We start from the raw sequence: 13,714 nt of genomic DNA on the forward strand, positions 1-13,714 counted from the left end.
CCTGTGTTTTTCTTTTTTTTTTTTTTTTTCCTGGGAGTTTGGAGCATTTTTTCTTCCCTGTGAATTTTTTTTTTCCCCACCCTATTCATTATCATTTTTGTTAATTAGATTGTGATGGGAATGGTCTCTATTCAAAGGAAAAAACCTCTGAGATACGTTTGGACGAGCGTGCGTGTTTCGGGGTGGGGGGGGAGCAAGGATGCTTGAAAGAAATCATTTTAAAAATAATTTCTTCATAAAGCTCTTTAAAAGAAAAACCCGGTTACCCTTCCCCCATCCGGCCCCCCCGGGTCCCCCCCCCCTAATTAAACGATTTGAATTTTCACGTTAACCGCTTGGTGCTTCCTCGGCGCCTCAGATGATTAGAAAGGGATATTCATTTATGCCTTTTAAACGCCACCCCGATTAAAATCAGAGAGATTTTTTCCTTCATCAAAATCTAACATCCTTGAAAAATTAATTTGATGCCTCTTGTTATCAATTAATTGAATCTCGTTGGGAGAGAGGCTCGTGCGGTGGGTGGTTGGAGCTGGCCCTTCTGTTCTTAGTTGCTTTCCCCCCTCTCTTCTCCCTTCTGCTGCTGCTTCCAAACACTGTGACATTATAAAACTCGGCCTTTTCTTATTATTTTTAACTCATCTCATAAAATAAAATAAATGAATAAAACTTGGTCTCTCTTCCCACCCTCCTCCCCCATTCCCTTGAGTTCCTCGTCTATGAAAGACCCTTTTTTTCGCTCTTTCTCTCATCCCTCTCTCCTATAACTTACGAGGCAGGGGGAGAGAAAGAAAGTTCGGGCTTTAGCAATTTCTCGGCGTAGCAAAGCGGCCGGGGTCCGTCTTTCTTCCTTTCTTTAACTGGGGATATTGGATATTTCATTTGAATCTCCCTCTTTTCAATTAAAAGTGCGCGGCTCCTTCTCTTAAGCCCGCTCTATTCTCCTCCTCTGTCTCTGCAGCCGGAGAAGCGATTTTCCTTTCTTTAATATTTCAACTCTTCCCCCGAGACGGGCTGCCTGCGTTTTTTTTTTTAATAGACTTTTTCTCCCTCTATTAAACTTTTCCAATCTTCGTCCCTTTATTTTTTTTTTTTCCTTCCCACCTCTTTAAACAAAAAAAAAAAAAAAGGAGGAGAGGAAAAGTTATACGATCGAGGGAACTGGGTCATTCAGGAAGTTATTTCAATAACTTAGGAAAAAAAAAAAAATTAGGCATTAGTTTGAGCGTAACTCTCCGTGGAGGGAATCTACCTGGCTGCCTTTAGGTACAGGCTCTCCCCTAGTGCCCCCTTTATGTCCCCTCGTGGGGTTTTTAGGGCTTTGGGTAACTCGAGCGAGCGCATCCCCGCTTCTGGTTGATGGGGTCGCGGATGCGCTTGGTTTCCTCCAAGGACCAAACCCACGCCAGGCGCTCGGTGCCCCTTGTGGGATGCTTCTGGGGGCGGTCACATCCCCCTCTCCATGAGTGTAGGGGGCATTTGGGTGTTTTTTTTTTCCTCGATGTGGCTTGTTGTGGGCCCTGCAGGTGGGAGATGCCGTTGCCTGCTTCCAGAGCTGTCCCGGCTTTGGTGCCAGTTCTGCTCCCTGGGGATGCCGAGGGTTTCAGAGGCTGCCCCGCCGCGCATTTTTCCTTTAGATTCCCCTTTACATCGAGCAGAAGGGAATCAAGTGGCTATTTCTGGGGTCTGCTTTATCCCGGCACCATTCCGGGCCCTATTTCAGCACGGGCACACCAGGGGCTCTCCGATTCCTCGTGCTCTGCCCCAACACTGCTGCTTTTGGGCTCCTCCAGCCCCCTGACCCCCAGCTCTACTCCAACAGCTTCCACCTGCAGGGACAGAGCTGCTGGACCCTCCGGGATGCTGGGTGCAGGTGGTGGGCACCCATGGGTGGGTGCTGGCAGCTCCCTGGGTGCTGCCCAGCTCGGGCTCCCCCGGGACCCCCACATGCGGCTCTCGAGCAGCGCGACCGGAGCCCCCGTGCGCCACGTCACTATTTAATTAGACGTCCCTGATTAACAAAACTTGGCGTTCGGCTTCCTCCTGCCCTCATCTTTCCTGGCTCCGAATCAATGGCTTTGATATGCTAATTAGGGAGTAATTTAATTTCAAAAGGCCGCAATTAACAAGGGTGTTGTGGACATGCTGTAGTTAAGCGGCGTAATCTAATTTGCATTAGTAACAAGCAGGGACTAATTAGAAGCTTAATTAGACACTTAGACGGCTCTTGTGTTTACTTTCTTAATGAGATGGAGTGGGGCTCTCTCTTTTTTTTTTTCTTTTTTTTTTTTTTTTTTTAATCTTTTCAAGAGCGCAGCGGAGGGAAGCGCAGGATGGAGCCGCGGCCCCGGCGCGTGCCCGGCCCCACCGGAGGGGTTTCGGCCGTCCCGGAGCTTGGCGGGGAGCAGCCGGGGCCGCTGCCCACCCTGGGTGCTGCCACAGGTGGGAGCGGGCTGGGGTCCTGGGGAGAATCCCCCATGGGGTTTGCAGCAGTTGGGACATCGTCGATGCTCGTGGAGCATCCTCGGTGCTCCTGGAGCATCCTCGGTGCTGTTGGAGCATCCTCAACGCTGCTGGAGCGAGGTCTGGAGAGCGAAGCTTGCTCAAAAGGAGTTATTTTGGAGCTGAGGAGGAGCTGCACCGTGCCCAACGCTCTCCTAAGGACTTTTCTTGGTGGTGACGCTCAGCTTTCCAGATGTACAGTGAGTAGGGCGAGCCAGTTTTTCGGGGAGGCAGCAAACCTCTCCGGGGTTGTTCTTGCTCAATTTCCGAGTAGCGGCAAATGCTCGCCGCTGCCTGATGGCCCCGGGGTGCTCGTGAACCCAGCTGGGGTGAGGGAGGCTTTGGGGTGGCCCCGGGGAGAGCTGCGGATGGGGAGCAGCACCCAGAGCTCGCGGTCCTGCCCAGGGAAGTTGCTGGGAGCAAGATGAAAGTGGGAGATGAAAGTGCCCAGAGGTGTGATCCCATTAAAGCGGTGCCTGGGCTTAGCCAATCCTTGGTTCCTTAAATCTCTTCTAATTTACAGTAATGCTTTAGATTCATTTTAGCTCCCCTAGACTTGTATTTTAATCCCCTTTCCACATTTCCATGTGTTTATGTGTTAATTAAAGGGTAAAAAGCCATTCTCCGAGCAATCCCGGCTGCTGCTTCTCCTCGCCGAGCCAAAGCCTTTTTAAGATTAGCCAGCCACTTCCCCGAGCCTCGCTCGGTGCCGGATCCAGCCAGGCAAGTTGCTCAACTTCCCATGGCTCGGAGCAAATCCACCGCCTGCGCCCCAGCCTCGTGCACGCGCGCGCCTGCTCCCAGCAGCACGGGGAGCATCCCACCACGGCGTGGGGATCCCTGAAGGTCCTGGTTTAGTCGGATTCGTGGCAGTCCTGGATCTGTCCCCGCTGCTGCCCAGCCTTTGGGGGATTTGCTCGGCTCGTGCCGATGCTGCCGGTGCCCGCCGGAGAGGTTGGCGGCGAGCTGCGGTGCCGCGGGGTGCCCCCGTCCTCGTCTCTGCAGCCTGGCGAGGATGGAGCTGGATAAAAGGGTTGGGGAGATCGTTTTGGGGTTGGGGGTGGAGAGAAGGGTGGAAAAAGCCTCTCCGGAGCAGCGTGATTGGGGTTTGCTTGCAAATGGCTGGTGTCATCGGCTTGTTCTGTGCTGGCACGATGCGATCCCACAAAACCGTGCCTTAACTTCCCTCGGCCCCCCTGGGAATAATTCCTTGCCTGCTTCTGCTCTTGCCCTGCTTCGGTTTGGGCATTTGGATGCTATTGGGGGCTGTGCCCTTCATTTCCCCACCCATGCCAGGCTCTGGTTTGGGGTGGCAGCAGCACGAGCGCAGCTCGCGAAGGGCGGCGCAAAGTTACGGAGCCCCCGAGGACCGCTGTAATAAGGGTACATAAACTAGGGGAGGCAGCTAAAATAGGTGTTAGGGCTTCTTAGGAGCCTGGGATGTGCCTGCTTTTGTGTGTGTCCCGGGGGCTGAGCAGCGTTATTTGGGTTTGCATCCGTTGCGCTGAGTTGAGCGGAGGAGAAGCAGCCTCACCGCGGTGGGCGGGTTGGGGTGTCCCAAAAGTCCTCCGGAGCAGATGCCTCGTCCCTTATAAAGACCCGTGAGCCCTGAGCGTGGCTCCCACGTCCTCCTGCACGAGTCTTTGCCCCAAGTTCATCCTCCCCTGGCCACCGAGGGTCCCAAATGCTTTGTGTTGTGGTGCGCGGGCCCCCACGGGATGGCCACGTGCGCACCCTGTCCGGCAGCAAACCCCCTGATCTGTGCCTGCCCTCCCAGGGAAGCTGTGGGCATCTATCAGGCTGTTAATTGTGCTAATTAGAGAGTGTGGAGGTGTTAATTGGAAAGCCCTGGTATCGTGCCTGTTTTGGAGGGGGGGGTGGGTCAATAAAACTGAATTGATGACTTGGCGTGGCACGGGCGCTTTGCAGGTTAGCAGCAAGTCAGGGGATGTCAAGGAAATGTTACCGCTCAGATGAAGCAATTGTTAATTAAAAGCGACCGTAATTAATATACTCTCATCGCCATATGGTCCTGCTAAAGGCTGGGGGATTCTTTATTTGCAATTCCACTTCCCTTTCTTTGTCCTGCGAAAGGTGTGCACTTAAGTAAAAGGGGGGGGGAAAAAAAAAAAAAAGGAAGAGCGCTCTTCAGTGAAATGGTTTTGAGTCTGCGATGGTAATTAGCGATCCATTTGTGCAGCTTCTGTTGCTCATTGCCATTAGAGGGGTCCCCTCCCCTCCCCTTTTAAGTAAAACCATCATTTTGTACTTTATCTGGCTGTCGGATCTGCCGGCGGCGGGGCCGGTCTGGCCAGGGGCCATGCCTTGGTGCCTGGGGGAAGGTCTGATCCCGATTAGACCCTCCGGATCCCGGCGTGAAGGAGAATCCCTAAAATATTGCCTGTCTGGGGCGAACGAAAATAGATGAAAAGCCGGCGCTGTGATGCTGCACAGACCTCCGTCCGCGCGCGGGGCCGCACATGTGCCGGGGCACTTACGGAGCCCAGCGCCTGCTCCTTCCTAAATCACAGCAGCGCCGCAGCCCTTGGCTACATCACATATATATATATATATTATTATTTTTTTTTCCTTTAAGGTTTTGTAAAAGTTTTATGTGAATGGAAATATTTTCATGGTTATTATTATTGCTTGCTTTTATGACTTCCCTCGCGGCGCTGGGAACCCAAACACACCCGAGTCCCGGTCGGGTTTGCGAGTGGGAAGGCGACTTTACTAGGTTTGGAAAGGGACCGGCGCTGGCTGCGGGATTCGCCCGGCTCTGCTGCAGCATCCCAGCCCTGCTGGGGGAAGGCGAAGCAAGCCCCCGGCTCCAGCTCCTCGATGGGAAGAGATTTCCTCCTAATTCCCAATAGTTAGGCTTCAATTTATGCCCCGAAGCCAGGAAAGTTTATATCCTTTCCAAAACTTTTTTCTTCCTCTTTTTTTTTTTTTTTTTTTTTTTTGGCCTTTTTTAATACTTCCTGTTGTAACTCTGGATATTCTTGTTCTCCATATAAAAGTCAAATCCTTCTTTTTTTTTTTTTTTTTTTTTTGAATCCTGCTGAGTTTTTTGGCCATGGTGATACCTTGTGACTCCGGGACGGGGCCCGGTCACCGCTTTGCTTTTCCCTGCGGGGCTGCGCGCCTTCGGAGCTGGGGCTTTTCTGAAGGAAAACGAGAAAAGTAACAAAACCAAATTTATTTTTTCTAAAGGCTCTTGTGGGGTGTTGAGGGGCCAGCGAGCAAACATGGTTTTCAAGGGCAAAAGGTGTTTTCTTGCCTTCAAGGGCTCCCTTCCCTTCTGGGCACCTTCGCTAACAGGGCTGAAAGCCCCGTGGTGCTCGGAGGGAGGAATTTGGGGCAAAATCGGAGCAAACGGGGGCTCTGTCTCCTACAGCTTTTTCTCTCCTCAACTCAGCACCTGCAGGCGAGCATCCTTTCCTTCGCCTTGCCCTTCGAAGGCAGCTGGAACGCCGTAATCCCCTTAACCTTGAGCTCTCCCGGGGCTGCCGGTGCGTCCCCGTGCAACGTGCACACGCGCGTGCTGGCGGCGCGCGGGCTGCGGAGAGGGAGCCAGCAGCTCCGCATGGGAATTAATGTCAGTCATATACCCTGCGGAAATGACTTTTGAAATGCATATAATCTCAAACATGCAAATGAGAAGCTTGCTTCACCCTGTTTAATATGAATGATCAGCTCCTGAATAGCTATTATTACACGCCACATTTCAGCAATTATGTTGTTCGCGGTTTGTCGTTCTGTCTTTTGGGGCGGGGTGGGGGAAGAAGGGGGGAAAAAAGAGAAGAAAAAAAAGGGAGAAATGGTGCTCCTTCTCCCAGTCCCTCTTGCTTTATTTGTTCCCCTCCTGTTTCGAAGTCGCGGGCTGGCTCCGAGCGGTGGTGGTCGACGCCGTTTTGGTTCTGATGTGGGGAAAATGGAGAGAAAAGTGGGGGTAAAACTGCGTCCTCTGCCCTTCTGCAGGGCAAAATGTGTGTCGGGAGGGAGGGAGAGACCCAGCACCCTGCCTCCTGCCTGCTCCCAGCCGCTTGGGGCTGGATGTGGCCCCTGGGAGCCAGGGGGTTGCAGCTCTGCAGGCTGGGGCTGGGGGTGTTCATTGTTCCCAAATCCCAAGGGTTTTCCTTCCCCTTGGACCCGGCACTCCTGCAGGTGGATCCCATCCCCGAGTCCCGCAGCGTCCCCACGCTGCTCCTGCACAGAGCCTGGGGGGGACACGAGGATGCGCGGGGCTTTCACCGGAGGGGATCCTGCAAATGTCCTGCGCTTTGCACGGGGGGACCCTGAGCTTTACAGCTAACGAGGTACCCACTAATTAAACCCAACTGAGGTCTCTCCGAAACCACTCCCTGCAACTCCTCGGGAGTCCCTCCCCTAGCCAGGCTGTGCTGCCTTACAAAGCGGCTCCGCGGGACGCTCGGCGGCGAGCACTCGGTGCTTGTGCAGCTGGCCGTGACGCCCCAGCACCACCAAATTCCCCGGCCCGCGGCCTCTCCAGCTCCAGCTGGTGCTCCCCCACCTCCCTGCGGTGCTTCGGGTGCTCGTGCTGGGGAAACCGAGCCCTGGATGGTCCCTGAGATGGCTGGAGTGGGACGCAGCACCCTGATCCTCTGCCCTGCGTCACGGGACGGTGCTCAGGGATAAAAGCCCTGGATGCAGAAAATTGGTGTGCCTTCCTAGAGCCTGTATTTGGGGGAAACGAAGCTCAAGAGACACAAACGCTGCTGCCAGGGGCTGGAGCAGGGAAAGAGGGTGCTGGGTGCCGGAGCTGAGATGCTCCGCGGGGGCTCGGTGGAGATCGTCGAGGTTTTCAGGGCGAAACGCGCAGCGCAGGCTCCACATGCTTGGTTTTCGGCCGCATCAAAACTCTGCAACTTTGCCACTTCTGTCTTCGCCGAGCAAAACATTTTGGAATTCCTGGTTCTGTGAAAAATTTGCAGCTTGCAGGGTTTCCGTCAGGCAGGGGGAAAGCCAAAAAGCACAGCGGTTCCCCAGGGGACGGGGCACCCCTGGCTGGCAGCGCCTTGGGGACAGCTCGTGCCACTGCCCGCACCCACCTGCCCCACATCTGATTTTCCGAGAACTTTTTTTCTTTTTTTTTCCCCTTTTTTAAAAAAATATTTTTATTTTTTTGGAGTGCAGTGACCTCAGCTAAAACTGGGTGTAGCCTGACCACGGAACGGGCACGGGGGCAGAAGTCGGGGTGCCAGCGGGGGGGGGATGCTCGGTTTCTCTTCTCAGCCTCAACTTTTCTCCCTCCTCGCTCCTCAGGTCCTGCTAGCAAGTCATGATGGTTGAATCCGCCTCGGAGACGATACGCTCCACTCCCTCCGGCCAGAACGGGGTCAGCAGCCTCACCAACCAGCCCGATGGCGGCGGGGGCGGCGGGGGGAGAGAAGGAGCCGCCAGCGGGGAGGCCAACGGAGAGATGAGCCCCGTGGAGCTCCTGCACTTCCAGCAGCAGCAGGTAGGACGGACGCCCCGGCGCGCTATGGTGCCTCCATGAGCTCATCCCAAAATATGGAAAAGGTTCAGGGACCTCTGGGGCCACCCGGGTCACCCTGTGTGCCACCAGGGCCACCCCCAAGCAGGGTGCCCAGCACCACGTCCAAGCAGCTTTTGGAGATCTCTAAGGAGGAGCCTCCACAGTCTCTCTAGACAAGCTTTTGGGGGGGTTTCTGAGTATTTAGGGTTGGGGCAATTCTAGTTTCTACCCTCCCCGTGTCCCCAGGGCTGGTTGCAGCAGCCCCGGTCTCTTTGCACCCATCCTTGTTGAGGGCTGCAGGTGCTGGAGGTGGTGCCCTGGCCGTCCCTGCTGCAGGTGGCTGTGTTTTGGGGTGGGGGGAGCAGGTCCTGCCTGTGCTGGTGGGGTCAGCATGCTCTGACCCCCTTGGTGTGATGCAGGAGGGCTCTGGGGACAAGATAAAGACCCATTGATGATCAAAATAAGGACAGGTTTTGATCTGAGCAGCATTCGGGCATCCAGGTGGGCGAGCAGAGGCGCTCCCCCAGTTTTTGGGGCTCACGGTGCGTTAAGATGAAGAATTAACCTTGTGCGTGTGGTTTAAAATACACAGAACAGCCTAAAACATGTGTGACAGCCTAAAACACGTGTGGCAGCCGCGTGCATGAGCTCTGTCCTTGCACGCACACGTGTGCACCTCGCAGGAGCCCTTTCGGTGCGTGTCCCCCCCCGGGGCACCCGGTGCTCTGCCTGCGCGCCCGCGGGGAAGGGGGCTGCGTGTGCGTGCCTGCAGGTTACCTTTCAAAACAAACTTGGGCGAAAACATAAATTTTCCTCCTCGGATACTAAATAAGGCAATGATCCCTGCCTCGTATGGAGATCGCCTCCCTGAGCCATAAATTCCAGCGTGAAAGCTGTAAAAAATTGCTGTGTCTGATACTTTAGTAGTGAGTGCTGTAAATCCATTACCTGAATAACAGCCGTTTCTCACGCAGTTAAGCCCCTGTTCCCCTGATCTGAAGGGTAATCATGCGTGTAATGCTGCTGCAAGTCACCCCTGCCGAACGCGCCGCCGCGCTCCCCTCCCTCCCCGCGCGGGGGACGGCCCCGAATTTCCCTTTGCTGGAGCCAGGAGGAATTGGGGACGCTTGTTCCTATATGGCCAAGGCAGCGTGAGCGGGTGGCACGCTGGCAAAGCAGTTGCCTGGTCCGTAGGAAAGGGGAAAATAGGGTTTTCTGTGGGGTGTGCTGGTGCTTTTGGCTCGTCCCCGTGGTTGTCCTCTGGTGCTGTGTCCCCAAATCCTTGGGGGTTTTCTCCCAGCTCAGCCCCCAAATCCTGCCCTGCCTGGCACCTGGGCTTCGTTTGGTGTCTCTCCCTCGGGGCTCCCGCTGTAATGACCCTGGGAAAGTCTCTGGCACGTGTTGTTATGAAGGGAGAGGCTTTGGTGAACTTCCAAACCCGAGTGACATCCGCAATGACAGCACCTCGGGGCCGGGGGGGGACGGGGACATCCCGAGGACCATCAATCTTCATGCTCCAGGGCACGGGGCTGAGCAGCAGCTGGGGTCAGGGATAAATGGCCCCGTACAGGGAGTTTTGCACAATTAGGTGCCTCATGGAGGCCTTACACCATCTGATGAGCATCCAGCATTCGCCCCTCGGCGCTCCTGCACCCTTGGGTGCTCCTGTCTGACATCTCCCCCCGTCCCGGCTCCCGAAATGTCGCCTCGTGCTGCTTTTTCTTAATTAATTGTGTGTGAACACTGTGGGGTGGGGGTCAGAAACCCACCCGAGTGCCCCCACCTGAGCTCGAGGAGCCACTGGTGGCTTAAAGCTCAAGGGGTTGGTTGGATGGGGTGGTCCCCAAGGGGGGCTCATGCTCTGCCCATGGATTTTGGGGCCAGTTTTGTACCTTCTGGTGCAAGGAGGGGTGGCTTGGACCTTTGGTGCCCGAGGTCTGTGGGCACCTGGCTCCCACGGGTGCCACCGTGTCCCAAACCAGGGCTGGGGGGAGAAGTTTGGGATTAAAATGTGTCCCTGTGGAGGCCGCTTGGATTCACGTGGGCAGGAGAGGGACTTTTTGGGGAGGGATTTTCAAGCTGTGGGGTGCTCAGAACCCACTTGGGGCTGCCACGTGTGTCCGTCCCCACATCCCAGCCCTCTGCCGTCCGTCTGTCCCCCCCCCGTGCAGCAATTCCAGCCCCCCTCCCTTTTACTCCCCAGCTCCTCCAGAAGCGGGCCGGGCCTCGAGGGACTCGGCGTTTGGGGTTAAATCCCTGGATTTCAATGGAGGGGGCCCCAGGGCTGAAAAACTTGAATAGGCCGCAGGGCTCGCATTGTGCCGGGGCTGGCGGAGGGGAGAGGTCGGCCGGGGGCATGGGAGGGCTGCCCGGCCCCCCGGCATCTCCCAGCACCGTTGCTGTGGGAACGGGCAGGAGACCTCCAGCGAGCCGCCATCCCGCACCCGGCCTCCAAAGGGCCCGCCGCCTGGGCGCATGAATGAGTTTTTGGGAGGTGGGGGCAGGCCCCGGCCCCCTCCCCGTTAATCCTCGCCGGGCAGGAAGCGGGGGGCACGGCACCGACCCGGCCCGGCTTCAAGACGGGGGTTTTGGGGGGGATGACAGGGGTTTGGGGACCCCCCCGTTGATGGGTGATGTTTGGGGCCACGCTGAGGCAAATCCCGATGGGTTGGGGCTTTTGGGGTGTGGGGGCGTCCCCAAATGGCTGCGGAAATCTGGGGTCCCCCACGTGCTCATGGCACCTTGCTCAGCCATCACTGCCCGGATTTATTTGCATTTGTTGCCCAAAGTAGGGCCGCAAAAAAAAAAAAAAAAAAAAAAACATAGGGTTTGCCCCCCCCCGCTGTTAAATAGGGACATTCAGAGCCTCCCCGGTGTCCCCAAGGAAAGCAGAGGCCACACAAACTCGGGACACCTTGCACGGTGCCGCAGGGTGCTGAGCAAAGCGCGCCTGGCTCGGGTTTCCTTGGCGCTGGGGTGTGTTGGTGTGGTTTTTGTTTGTTTTTTTTCAAATTCCACCCTAAAATCCGACTGTGCAGGCCTGCACGGTAGCGCTTCCCAACTTGCAGCCCTATGGAAAGGGAGCCATCTGGAAAACCCAGCGGCTCCAGCATTGCTCTGGGGTTTTTTTATTAGGCAGAAAGTAAGAAAAAAAAAATATATATATATATATTTACAGTTTATTGCAGATGCATGTAAAATCGGTGGTAAGTTATTAAGCAAAACTGAGGCTTTTAAAAGAAGCGAATCGGACTTTTTCTGCAGTTGGAGAAGGGTGTGGATGGGGGGAGGAGAGGCACTTTGCCGCGATGGGAAAGATACCGTTCCATAAAACATGTGATCACATCTCAAATATATTGTGTAATCCGCTATTATTAGGGTATTTAAGATAAAAACGAGACTGGAGCACTTAAGTGAAACTCATCTCTCTATTAGGTTCCTCGATTCGTATTTCATATTTTACTGACTACGCATGCAGGAGGGTTTGGTGTGTTTTTTGTTTTTTTTTTTCCTTTTTTTCCTGCTTTTTTGTGGGGCGGAGGGAGGGGTGGGATTGTCGGGAGCTTCTTCCTTGTGTTCTTCATTAGTGGAAATGGGTTTAACCCCTCGCCTGGGAGGATCGAAGAGTCAAGAGTGGAGGAATAAAGTCCAGAAGTATTAGTGTGTGCCGCGAAAGGGAGAACAGCTGGGGCCGGGAGAGAGGCACGGAGCTGGTTGCAAAAAGGCCTTTTTTTTTCTTCTTTATTTTTTTTTTTCTTCTCTCCCTGTGAAGAATTGTGTCATTTTGTTAATTCTGATCTCTTCGAGCCATTTGGTTCTGGTTAAGCCAGACCGGGGCTGGGCCGGGTGGAAGTGCTTTTCAATATGGCATCATTTACTGCTAATATCCAGCTAAAAATATCCGTGTGTGTGTGTTGTTTTAATGGCTCTAATTCTGGAATGCGACGATGTCATTTTTTATGAGGCTAGTGTAAAAAGTCTGTTTTAATTTTTTCATCCCTTCCCGACCTCTTTTTATCTTCCAAAAGGAGCGGAGGGAAAAGAGGAGATCGAGGCTGCCGATGCTCTGCCCCCTTTCCTCGCAAAATCCTGGGCTTGGTGTAATTTTTAGGGTGGTTTTTAAGGTGCTGGAGGTTTAAACCCCGTGCGAAGCTTTGATCCCGTCCAGGTGGAAACTCCCTCCACTATTTTTGGGTGGCGGGTCCCACCCTGGGCTGGGCAGGGAGCAGTGGCTGCGCTTTTGGCTCCGGCAGCTGCGGCATCCCGGCACCGGCAACGCTGCGAAACAAAATACCTGCTGGGGTAAGGGAGCTACAAAATACCCCAGCCGAGATCTTTCCATTGAGCTGTCGGGTTTTTGAGGAGTGCTTTTAGACCCAGGGGTGTCTCCGTCCTCGCCAAACTTTGGAAGCTCTTCACCTGCTGCTTCTCCGCCGGAGCAGGCGGCGATGACCTTGGAGAGGTTCGGCGCTGGCAGCTTTCGTGGATTAAAAGGTGGAAGATAAAGGACAAGGGGATAACTCAGGGGCTGAAGTGGGATTCAGGCATCCCAACCGCTGCTGGTGAGCCGTGCTTTTCTCTCCCTGCCTCCTCCATCACCTGGGCCTGGTGCAAACTTTGTTTCCCCAGGGGAAAAAAGTGAATTTTGCGATCCTTGCCGGGGGGAGGCAGCCAAAAGCAGCCTCTCCGTGCCGGCTGGTGCAGCCTCCGTCTCCGTGCATCACGGGGCTGGGGGCATCCCCTCCGTGGGCACATCCGAGGTGTGTTTTATTTACCCTCCCCTGCTTCTTTTAGCCTTCCTGGTGCTCGGGAGCTCAGCTGCAGAGCAGCTCGCGGATGGGGCAGCACCAAAAGTGGACGGAGATGGGAGCGCTGAATTTGGGGGGGGCTTCCTCCAGCGTGCTGCCAGCTTATCTGGGTACTTCCCAGGTTTGTGGTCAGCTTTAAAAATGCTTGTGTGGAAACCGGGGTAGCTACAGGTTGTTTTATTCTGGGCCCTGTGCTGCCTCATTAGAGCAGTAGTGCAGAATGTATCGAGGCGCTGGCGAAACCGCGTCCAAAATGGTGCAACGGAGTTTTTTCATGCTTAAAAGAGGAAGGCAAAAAGCTAGAATAATGAAACGAGCAAAATGCAAGATTCGAGGTTCAAATCCTTCCTGCCCCAGGCATCCAGTGGGTCTGGGGGCTCTCGGTGTGAGCTGCCCCTCCATGGGGCAGGGTCACCGTCCCCTTCCTCATCCTCTTCCTCAGCCCCGAGCCCTGCTGCTCTCGAGGAGGGCAAAGCCGAACAGCATCAGCTCTTGACGTAAGTGTCTGAGACATTACAAACTTTTTTTATGGGATAATTTGCTGATCAAAGGGAGCCATCCAGGAGCATGATGAATTTGACACAACCCATTCGTTCCTAATTACGGGTAACGTGCTAATGACTCTTGAATAACACCATGCAGCAGGATACAATTTAAGAAAAATCATTTTTTCTCCAGTTCGTAGACCCAGGAGGTGAAAGCACATCTGCTTTTAGGGGAGAAGACTTTCTTCCCTCTGCTTTCTCGTGTTTTGAGCCAGGAGGACAGATTGTGGACGACACCCTCTGTGCTTATCCCCCCTGGGGGGCACCTGGGGCTGTTCCTCCTGCCTTGGGGGAGGGAGATTAATGCCTGCAGGTACCGAGGGTGCCCTAATTTCTTCCCAACTATCAGCTCCTGAGCGCCT

At 54.6% G+C, this 13,714-nt stretch overlaps 1 protein-coding gene across 10 annotated transcripts in view; it reads left to right on the forward strand.

Moving 5' to 3' along the window:
- The window catches only part of FOXP4 (forkhead box P4), a 61,655-nt gene that overhangs the window by 12,809 nt on the left and 35,132 nt on the right, over positions 1–13,714 (forward strand). For all 10 annotated transcript variants that reach the window (XM_082778454.1, XM_082778459.1, XM_082778460.1 and 7 more), the window contains exon 2: positions 7,786–7,981. In XM_082778454.1, coding sequence (XP_082634580.1) covers positions 7,802–7,981 — 180 coding nt within the window. In that variant the 5' untranslated portion in view covers positions 7,786–7,801. The remainder of the gene's footprint in view (positions 1–7,785; positions 7,982–13,714) is intronic.

Source organism: Aythya marila (assembly GCF_965140915.1).
Source record: "Aythya marila genome assembly, chromosome: 24".
Taxonomy (NCBI): Eukaryota; Metazoa; Chordata; class Aves; order Anseriformes; family Anatidae; genus Aythya; species Aythya marila.